The sequence below is a fragment of the Eurypyga helias genome, unplaced genomic scaffold, assembly GCF_000690775.1.
Source record: "Eurypyga helias isolate BGI_N326 unplaced genomic scaffold, ASM69077v1 scaffold5264, whole genome shotgun sequence".
NCBI lineage: Eukaryota > Metazoa > Chordata > Aves > Eurypygiformes > Eurypygidae > Eurypyga > Eurypyga helias.
The window spans coordinates 4,774-15,828 of record NW_010245509.1 but is presented as its reverse complement, the minus strand read 5'-3'; the positions used below and the strand labels follow the sequence as shown (position 1 = coordinate 15,828).

At 45.6% G+C, this 11,055-nt stretch overlaps 1 protein-coding gene across 1 annotated transcript in view; it reads left to right on the top strand.

Annotated features, from left to right (window-relative positions):
- Positions 1–5,910: 5,910 nt before the first annotated feature.
- LOC104508449 (extracellular calcium-sensing receptor-like) overlaps positions 5,911–11,055 on the top strand; it is a gene marked incomplete at its 3' end in the record, with an annotated part of 9,552 nt that continues 4,407 nt past the window's right edge. Inside the window, exon 1 of the mRNA XM_010150087.1 lies at positions 5,911–6,344. Within this exon, the coding sequence (XP_010148389.1) occupies positions 6,160–6,344 (185 nt within the window). The remainder of the gene's footprint in view (positions 6,345–11,055) is intronic.

Sequence of the window (11,055 nt, the reverse complement as noted above, 5' to 3'; positions counted from 1 at the left end):
CCAGCCTGTCCCCATAGCAGAGGGGCTCCAGCCCTCGGAGCATCTCCGTGGCCTCCTCTGGACTTGCTCCAACCAGTCGATATCCTTCTGATGTTGGTGCCCCCACAGCTGGACGCAGCACTCCAGGTGGGGTCTCACAGGAGCAGAGCAGAGGGGGAGAATCCCCTCCCTCGCCCTGCTGGCCACGCCGCTCTGGATACAGCCCAGGGTACAGTTGGCTTTCTGGGGTCTTCTTCCTCAGAAGGTTTTAGAGAAAATACGCGAGGAACAGCACTTCTACTACTGAGCCCTTCTTGGGTGAGGGACAAGCTGCACGACCCCATGAGATCCTTTCCAACCCAGCTTGAACGTGAGCAGCTGTTGTTGAATGTTGTGGTTAGGTACAGTTTGATTAAGCACTGCTTTGTAAGCAATCCACACCACGAGTCTGCCTTTCAGCTTCTTTTCACCCAAAGAACAAAGATTTATTGAATATATCTGGCTTTTCTGCAAAAATAGGGCTGTGTCAAAAAAAATGGACATGACAATACTTATTTTTTATATTTTTTCTTGCAAAAGAAATCTTGTGGAATTGTATTTGCTGAATATATGTACAGGGAATAGGTGTTCTGCACTGAAGATCTTATGATCAAGGAATTTATGTGATAATACAAAATGATGTTTCAAATGTGAAAATATTTGCAAAGGAAGAATAGCAATGGATTCCCAACTTCCTTCTTAATTCAGTTGCTTGTTAATTTAATCTTTTTAATTTACTAGCTGCAAACTGCAGGACCACAGTAATTTGTTCTATTAGTAGTGCCATTTCCACCTATATTTTGCTAAGTTTTATGTCTTCAGGCATGTGTTAGCAGGTAATTCAATCTTTGGCTGCATAACACGTTCCTTTAATAAGGAAGAGGCTCATAATCTTAATCCACTTAAAGAAAAGTGAACTGAAGGAAGATTTGCCACAACGAAAAATGATACTAGAGGATATTAGCTTGGGGTGCTGGCATCAAGCTAGTAACTGTTCATCAGGAAATCAGTATCTTCAAGTTATTTTCAACCTCAGGCATGGAGAGCACTTGAAAGCAGCGGGGAGACCTGTGTCTTCTAGTGAATGAGTTTGGGATACTTGGTTTCCCAGCTGTAGTTGGTATTTAAGTATGGAAAGTTGTACATTTTGAGACTGAGATTTACAAGGAGCTGGTCATACACTTACTTTTTCTGGATATCATTTTGTGCCAGTGCATCTTTGGACATTTATCCCACAGTGTGCTTCCTCAGGGATGTGTTTTACATATAGACAACCCTTTCTTGTTCACAGACAGCACCTCTGAGATTATTTCAGTGTCCTGTCCCTGAGAATAGCTAGTTCCAAATTATTCAGGGGGATACCAAGTGTTACCATATACCAGGAATGAATAACTTTGTTTTCATTGTCATGCTCTTGAATGACATCGTGAAGGACTGAGTGCTGTAAATGCTGTTTTAAAGTGAACCCTATTTTACTAGTTTGGAACTTTCCACTTTGCCTACTGTGAGAAAAGAGGAATAAGAATGTGAATTTACTCTTTCTACATTGAATACTTCAGCCGCGTACTGTGGTGGCAAAGAGTGGTTCCTAAATATGCAGGAGCATCAGCTCAAACCCCTTCGTAGCATCTCAGCAAACTAAATTGCATTGTCTATCTGTTCATGATGAAAATGGTTTCCTTTTTCATGAGCAGAGAACCCTGAAGGTAAAAGAAAGCCTTATTAAAGGAAAAGCAGAAAAACAGAGTAACACATTGGCAGTCTGTGATCTCTCTCTCACCCTCTTCCCACAGCAGATAGGGAATTCACTGTGGAAGGTGGGGAAGTCACTGATCCTGTCCCACCTGGGCTGAGTCCTAGGCACAGTCCGCTGCCCAGTCTCAGGGGACCCCACTGCTGGCTGGCTCCACCTCTACCCCCACCCAGCATCCCAAGTCTCTTTGCCAGTCAGGAGGGAGGCCGGGGAGGGGATGCCCTAGGCAAAATAGCTGTAGTCAGACCTTCCCATCTTTGCAGCCACTCTTCAGAACTTACTGCGCCCTGCTTCGAACGCCTTGCCTCTAAGTACCGTGGCTGCCAGTGCTGGCCCTCACCTCAGTAGACCCTGTCAGCTTTTTTTCCTTCTTTTTTGTCTTTACTCCTGAAGAAATGAAAATTCAGACCCTTCTTCCTCATATTTCTCTTTCCTAGGACTCTTCCCTGTTCTCCTGGGAGGCTACACTGCTGGTTGAGGTGACTCCTCAGCGCGGGAGTGGCCCCCAGCCTGATCTTGGCCTGGGCACAGCACCTTTTGTCCATTCCTTGCCAAATGTCAAGAATCAAGAATAAAACAGATGCTGTTTTATTCACACTACCTTCAAACCTGGCAGTATCTGAACAAGAATGCTCTGCCCTAGCAGGACTGCTGCGTGGGTGCTGCTGGCTCCCCCGGACCCCCTCGCTCTCTAGCAGATGCAGGCAGGGGGCTCCCCAAAAAAAGCAAGTGGCCACTGGCCAAAGCTCCAGGTTGCTCTTCTTTCCCTTTGCCCACAGGTGTCAGCCATGACTTCCTGCCTGTCACAGCAGGCTCCTGTAGTGTTTAGCACTGCAGGTCTTGTCTTCTCTTCCGTTTCCTTCATATCCTTTCTTAAATTAACCAGTGCCAACCTTTCTAACCATGAAATCTCTCCCAGAGATACAACTTTTTCACTGGCTTTTCATATGTGCTGCACTGGAGCAGGGATATCTGAGTCCACACCATCTGCAACCGTATTTAAATTGATTTTAATAATGTTGCTGCATTACTTCCCTGTCCTCAATCTCAGGTTGCAGCCCAGGAAAGCATTTTACTTCCTTTTTGATTGCTGTTTTTTATAGAACAAGGGTCCCTATTGAGTTGTCCAGAAGAGGACCCAATTTTGGCCCGTAGTTACGGATTTTCTTGTGACTGCTCATTCTGGAACATGCACAGAAGCTAATCAAAATGAATGTAAAAATATTCTGTTCAACTCACAGTTGCTTCTAAGAACAGGAGCTCCCAGCATAGCTTCTCATGCCTGTGCCCAACACAAGTGGTGGCTGTGTGGGAGATGTACCTACCCGGATAGATGAACGAAGCAGGCGAGGAGGGAAGTGCAGTCGGCTGCACCAAAGGCATCCTGCTCCGCTGGGATGTGGCACTCACACGGGGACTGACCAGACCAGAGCTCGTGGGCAAGACCTTGTCAGCCTCAGTCTCTCACGATTTGCGGGGTCCAGAGCAATTTGTGAGGGCCCTACCCGCATGTGGCTGAAGAGCAGGCTGCAAAACAGGTGAAGTGGTTCAGCTGGGGAGCAGGCCACTGTTTTTCTCAGGCACCCAATGCTATCAGCTCACCCAGTGTTGGGAGGGTGCCCTTGGAAAGACAGCAGCAAGGAACAGGCTGACAACAGCAGAACAGTTTGACTGTCTCCTTGCTGCCTGATCCGAGCAGTGCTTGGGAAAAGAGCAGGTGGAGTAGCAGCAAGGATGCTCACTGTTCTCCGTGTAGGTGGAAACTTTCCTAAGTGGTCCTCTCCCTTGGCTGGAGAGTGGGCTGTGAGCAGGTGTTGCGAGCATGCATGCTATACTTGACCTCCCCATCTGCATAAACTTGACGTCTTCCTGAAATACAGAGCTTGCTGCTGGCTGGCTGGCTGTATGCACATGGAGTAACCATGTCTTTCTTCCTGCCACAAGACCACACACCCGTTCTGTAGACAGTTGTAGATATTTCCGTGGGTCATCAGATAGCAGGAGGGCTTTGTGAACCAGGATGGAATGGAAAGAGTCTGCAGCTGACTGCAATGGTTGTTTGCCTTCCAGTCGTTCATCCCATAGGACTTGGCAGACACAGCCTCAGCCAGGAGGAGAGAGAGAGAGAGCATCAGCCTAGAAAATGCCTGATATGCCTTTTCATATCTTTTTTAATCCAAAAGTTTTTCCCTACCTGAAATGGGGCAAAGTGTTTCCTTCCTTTTGCTGTTGGGCACCGAGGAGGCAACGGCTGCCATCCATCTGCCAGGGAAGATGCAAACCCAAAAGCTCACGGACATTTTTCCACGCACTCACTTGTTGCACTGCTCCGTCACCTGCTAGTCCTGGCTCTGGTTAAAGTTCTGTCCTCCTGCTGTCAGAGGGCCACGTGCCAATACTGGAGGCTTGTGAGTAAAAGGTGTCAACTTAAAAAGATGTTAACACGACGCACTCACAAGCAATAGATGATAGCACGCCCTGGCTAAGGCAGCGTGACATAACTCCAGTTCCTTGCCAGAGGAATGTCCCAAAGTGTTTTCTGACTGCCAGTGTCAGCAGCAGCTGGACATTTCATGGCCACGTTTCAGATTTTGAAGATAGTGTTGAAATCCTCACTCAGCAGTAGAAATCTAGCAGTCAGGTTTGTCAAAATGGGAGTTTCTGGCTTTGGATTGAGTCACTTGAACGCTGTGAACATGAAAATCCATTTTTTTTGGTATGAAAACCAGTCTTTTCCTACAAAATCTTTCAATGGAACTCCACATTTCCTGGTACAAAATTGTTTGCCTAAACATATTTTGATGTCTAGCCAAAGATTTGATTGCCCTTGCCAGTAAAAATGCGCTTCTTCAAGCCAGGACAAAAGAACAGTTCGGGGTGGACCCACCACAGATAAGTGCAGCCTATGCCCAGCTGTCTAAGCGTGTTGGCCACAGAGGCACAGGAATGATGTGAGCTTTGTCTCTCTTCTCCCATTGACTGCTGCACCTGGCCCTTCATTTTAACAAAAATGTGTGAAATATTTCCAGGTGCTTGCTGGTCATACAGGAGCGCACAATCATTCGGGCTGGCTACTGGAAGAACCCCCTTGATCACAGTCTTTCCCTGCAGTAGCTCCTTTTTTGACCTAGTTAGAGGTCAGATCTGTCCAGCTACATTTAGTGCACGGTAAGTCTTCCTCATAAAAAGGTTCTCAGCACCTGAAGACTCTTGATGACTTATTTCCGAAATTACCTGTTCTCAGGATTAGCAACATGTGCCCAGCTTCTGTTCTGAATTTGACAAACTGCAGATTTTCACTACTAGCTTTTAGACCTACTTAGGCTGAAGAGCCATTTATTATGAATTCTTTTGTGCTACCTCCTCCCCTGTAGCCATAGCCATTTTCATATGCCATAATTAATTAGTTCTTCATTTGGCAGGCCTGTAGATATGCTGCGGGGAGAATGTATTGAGCACAGAGAAGCTGCAGTATTTCTCATCCCCAGGATGCGGGCTTCAAAGCTCAACAGCTAAGCTCGCAGTGACATGATCACTGAACCTTTCAAGCCTTCCTGATTCATGATGGGGAATGCTTCCCTGGAAGTCATCCTCACTTCCAATGTGAAAGAAGTCTTTCTTCTGACCTTGTTTCATTTTTAGGAAGGATAAGTTCCAACCATGGAGTTAAGAAGGTGCAGTGGAAGGGATGGGATGGAGTGGCACCAAAAGATTATCATAGTTCTTTTCTTAAGAGAAAGGCTTGATTCTTACTGCGTTCGATGATTCCTTATTCCCCACTTGCCCATCCAAGTCTCTCGCAGGGTGCTCTGTTCATGGAGTTCTGATCACAAGCTGTAGCGGGTCTTCTGTGGCTAGAGACGTGCAGAACCATAGGAAGATGATGGGAAGACGTGTGATAGAGGATTAGGCATCCAAGAGAATCTAGGACACTGGTTTGAGGAGGTGTGGCTGGCATCACTGGGGTGCCTGACTTACTCTGTCAGAGTTGGTGCGTGTCCTGCGCAGGTTGCTGAGTGGGGATGGCCACGGGGCCACAGGAAGAAGTTGATGGGACAATGCAGAAACAGCGTGGCAGCGTGGGGTCCTGGTGTATAGCTAGAATCACTTTTCCTGTCTTTCTTTTGCAGTTCTCCGAGATGGGCTCTCCGTAATGTTTTGGTTATGAAGAAAGAAGGACTGCTGAACTGTTGTTTTGCAATGGAGAAGAGGGAGAGAGAAACACCAGCACTGTGGCTCCAATCCGGTCGCTTATCTCCCTGCAGACATGTGTGCCAAACCCTCTCTGTCCTGTATTAAGGAAAGGAAAAGCTTAGACATTACGTCTGCTTTCTTACAGCACCTTTTCCAATTTTGTATCCTATAACCCCCTGGTGAAAAGAGGAACAATGACTTTATATAGCTGCTGCTTGATTCTTTTGCTGTTTGCCTGGAACACAGCTGCCTATGGGCCGAACCAGCGGGCACAGAAGAAGGGAGACATTATTCTCGGAGGATTGTTCCCCATTCATTTTGGAGTGGCTGCTAAAGACCAGGATCTAAAATCCAGACCAGAATCAGTGGAGTGTATCAGGTAAGTCACGAAAACTAAAAATAATCAGTTTTGGTGGGGGACTCTTGCCCTTTCTTGGCTACAGGTGACATGCTATACACTGTAGATACACTCTGTACTCTGATGCTTGTAGAGGCAATGGGAAAACGTGATGGAAATAATGGAATAAAACAGGCGTGTAAAGGCACAAAGTGCATATGTTAAACAGTAACATAAATAATACTTGGACAGTGAAAGAGGGCAATCTTATACTACCCAAAGCTGCCAAAACATGCTTCTCTCTGACCATTCACAGTGAACATTTGAATAGTGTCTGAAAATTAGCTTTCCTAGGAGAAGGAAGAAAAATAAACCATAGTACCCATAAGTTCATTTGATCATAGTCACCCATAGCAAAATAGCTTAGAAATCAAATTTTGATTTTCTTTTTCCACTTCTGCTTCTCATCTAAGACACTACAAACGGTTTAGTTGCCTAAACAAGTGAAGATGTGCAAGTGAGACAGGTCACTGCTATTGAAAAATCCCTGGGAACACACAGATGTCTCTTCAGAGCCTTTGCTTTCTTCCCAGACTTGAACCCCTTACCTAGGCTTTCCTCACCCAAATTCCTTTTCTTCTGTAAACAGTGCATATAGGTTTTGTCTTAAGTCTGTGACAGTTAACTGTGGAGGAAGAAATGCCATTGAAAACAAAGTATCTTGCCTTTGAGGTGTAGCCATTTTTACCATGAGACATAAGGAATTTTTAACCTTAACATCCCTTCAAATAATACACATTAAATGTGACAGAAACTGATTGAAACTGAAATGTCCTATAAACAAAAATACAAGAAATTGATGTGGAATTTTGTCATGACTATGTCTGGGACAACATTGGTGTTATAGTACCTCTTCTGTAATCATACATGAAAAATTGTATATCTGGAATTACTTGGACCTCTCATCCTGGACTGGGGATCTAGTACGGTTTTGTTGTAGATGGTAGTGAAGAATGGCTGACATACAGATTCCAGGTGCGGTTCCCTGCCGAGACACTGAGCAGGACACATCCATCTAGGTTATGAGATCACCCCCAGATGGTCTCCTAGCGAGGACACAGAAAGAAGTGTAATTATACAGGGTTTCTTTTGGCTTCTTCTGTGCATGCACAAGAAAGACATGAACTAAATGTATGTGAAATGTCTACTTCATGGAGCTCTGCCGGATTTTCAGCATTTTTTTCTCTCCCAGGCGAGGCGTTTTAGAAGTGGAATGTTGAAAAGCGATGGATGTTTTCAGCTCTGTGGTCTTCTTCACCTGCTCCAGGTGGCGGGCAGGACCGTGCAGATATTTGGTGACTGAACACAGCTTTCATTCCTGCCGGTGCTGGGTCAGCCTGGGTGACTCCCTGGACATGGTCACATTATTAACATTAGAACAGGTCACAGGAGAATGCTTCCCCACAAGTACTACGAGTGTGTGGTTGCCAAAAGATTTGTTAATAAGGTAGCACTGCCGACAACAGGCAAATCCTGAAAAGCCAGACCAGGACACAATGGGACGTCCTTAGCATTTGTGTTTTAAGGACACAGTGGGGCATCCTTAGCATTTGATCTGTCAAAAGGCATCCACACTTGAAATTTGCCTGGGTAAAATCTGTGTTCCTCTTACCCCTGCATCAAGTTGTTGCAAGTGCGAAAGAGAGGAGTTGACTGAAGAGGCGTGTGTGCCACTTTGCTGCACTCCTTCAGGGAGCTGGATAAATTCTGAGTTGACAGCATAACGCAAACGGAGAGAGAATACTTAATGAAAGGCAGAGTTCTAGCTGCAGAGGTAGTAGCCACCAGAATAGGAACAAGGGGATGATTGAACCAGAGGTGAGTGGAAGGTGCTTCATTGCACATGTCTTTACCAGAAAACGTCCATTTCCAGGCAAGGTTTAATTCAAAAGAGATTGAGTTGGGAAGATTTTCAGAGACCGGTCATCAGATTTTCTTCATGAAGATAATTAATCCATTGGACAGTTTATGGGCTGTGGTGTTCTCCTTGTTATTGGTACATGTCAAATTGAGAGCAGATATTTTTTCCGAGACAATTTTTCTATACAGAAAACATACAGAATATAAGTCAGAAAATTCCTCTGACTGGACTTGTATAGAGAGCTCATAACACAACTGTAGTGTTCCTTTTTGATTTTGGACTCCGTGATTAGGTGGTAGCTTGGGGCAGAGTTGTGCATGCTAAGAGCCCAATACATTCTTTGAATCATGAGCTAGAGTCTTTCATCTGAGTTTCCTCAGTTCTGGGCAGGTGACTAGTCTGGAATGAGGGAACTCATATTTTCTGGGCAGAAAGTAAAAAAAAAAAAAGAAAAGCTCTATTTTTTTTTTCAAAGTAAAATCTCCCCAATCTTGTAGTGTCAAAAAACTTTTGTAGGGTGGGGAATCCACTAGAGGACTGTAAGAGGACTGAGCCTTCTTCACTGCTGCTGTATCTTTTCAAAGCTGAGGCAAATCAGTTTTATACTATTTTTAGATGGCTGTGTACAGCTTTTAATCTCTTTAATACATAGGAAAATGTGTCACATATCACATAAGAAAATTAGACCCAGGTCACGCTAGGAGTATGCGAGCATCCTCTCTCTTCCCTCATACTCCTCCATTAGGCAGCCACAAGTCACCAGACCATATGACAGTTCCTTGCTTTGAGACCAAGAAAACACACAAGGGCCCCACTGAAACCCAGTGGGTGGTTTTCCGCTGTCTCCTTTGGAATTCAGTGTCAGTTTAAGATAACATGCCTCTCCTTTCTTGTGAGGACCGTTCACCTGACCTGTGCTGTCTGGACGACTTCCCCCACATTCAGCTGTGTTCAGTGCCGTACCTCTGCTCCCAACCAGGGCTTCTCGCAGTGCGTAGAACAGCTTTCCCTCCACTTTTGGAGTTTTCACGCTCTTCGTACTCTTGTGGCACAGCACCTTTCCACCCAGCTCAGCGTACGTACTGGCCTGAACCTCCTGCGCGTACCTTGCACGCGATTATTTGGAAAGCCTCATACCTGACTCTGCAGCCAAAGGAAAAGGGAACAGTAATGATCTGTTATCCCTCTTTTTTTGCTGTTGGTTCTGCTGAAAATGCGTCTTTATGCTTTGAGCACCGAGTTGTAGAGTGCAAAGTGAAAACTTACTCATGATTTTGCCACCCCAGATGTCAGATAGGAGTATGGAAAGTGGGAGAAAATTTGTTTCCTGTGTTTCAGAAATACCTACATGGCTCATGGTTTGAGCTATCTGAGTATCCCGCATTTGATATAAATGATTCTGCCTCTGTGTGCCTCAGGTGCTGTGGCAGCAAGTTTCCTTACCGCATTTGCTGATGCGTATCGCCTCTGCGCAGTGGAGACGAGGGCTGAGCACAGCACAAGCAGTCCCTGACCCCCATTCCCTGTCAGCACCCGCAGAGGCCTCTTCACAACCTGATTTCTCCATCCTTTCTTGATTTCAGGTAGATTAGCGGTAGTGACGGTGGTGGCATCGTTAGTGCAATGGCATTATTGCACAGGTGGGTGGTACCCGTGGATTCCTCTTACTGGAGTAAACTGTTTGCAGGGAGGGTGTATCTATACTGTGCCGACGTACGGTGTTGCCCATACGCTGTCGCTAGGTCCTCGTTTTCCATGCATATTCCCTGTATTCTGAGCAGCAGTCCAGCCAAGGTCCTAGGCTATGACACGTAGCTTTCAGGCTGTGAAACCGTGCTGAGACATCGTCGCCATGTCACTGTGCGGGACTCGGCAGGGCATGGCTCCGGGACACGTTCGCTCCCTGAGTCCGTGCGTCCGTCTGAGAGAACAGAGAATTTTAATCCTGTCCCGTGCGGATGCGTTTGCTAATCCCACTGCAGAACTGAGTGCGTAACGTGATGTTTAGAACTTCCTCCCTGAGACCAAATTATTTTCTTTTCCTTTTCTCTTCCACTCATCTTCTGAATTTTAATTTTTTAAAATTTTTTTAAGTTTTCTTTGGTCTGCATAATTCTCCTTACCCGTAGCCCTAACTTCTGAGGGTAGTAAGCCACTTGTTATACCTACTTACAACAGGAATCCAGCAGACTTTGGAAGGTCTCCCCTTTGCAAAGTTTAGTGGTAGCACTGCTAATAGCAGCAATAACATTTAATTAATGTACCGGAAATCTGAAGAGGACAGAGGAATTAGTAAGTGCATTCAACCACCAGAGAAGAGGAATGCTGGCGTGAGCCGAGAGGCAGACCCAGGCTTTGCCACCGTTCTTGAGTATGGGAAGGTAAATGAAAGCAGTATTTACAGCCGTCACGTTACTTTCTCCTTTTTCTTCATATTCTGTTGCTTTTAGTTTGGTGCCTTGCAGGTTTTGATAAATGAAGGTCATAAATTCACGTGAGGCTGTGACTTATTCCTTTATGGAGACCAACAGGGATCAGGACTAATTTAACTGCTGGATGCAGACAGTATGAGCTGTTCAAACCAAACCTGACAAACAAACAAGCAAACAAACAGGGGATGGAGCTGTGGGGAGCTGAAAAGCAGTGAGCTATCTCCCTTCATTCGCATGCCCTTGCTTTGTAACGTTGAGCCGTTGAAGCCATCCTGAGCAGCCCTTGACAGACACGTTTATACTGACCAGAAGATCTTGCAAGTTTACTCTCTAGCAAAACGGGTGGCTGCAAAGCTATTGTGTCCCCTGCAGACGTGACAATTAAAATGAGGATTTGTGG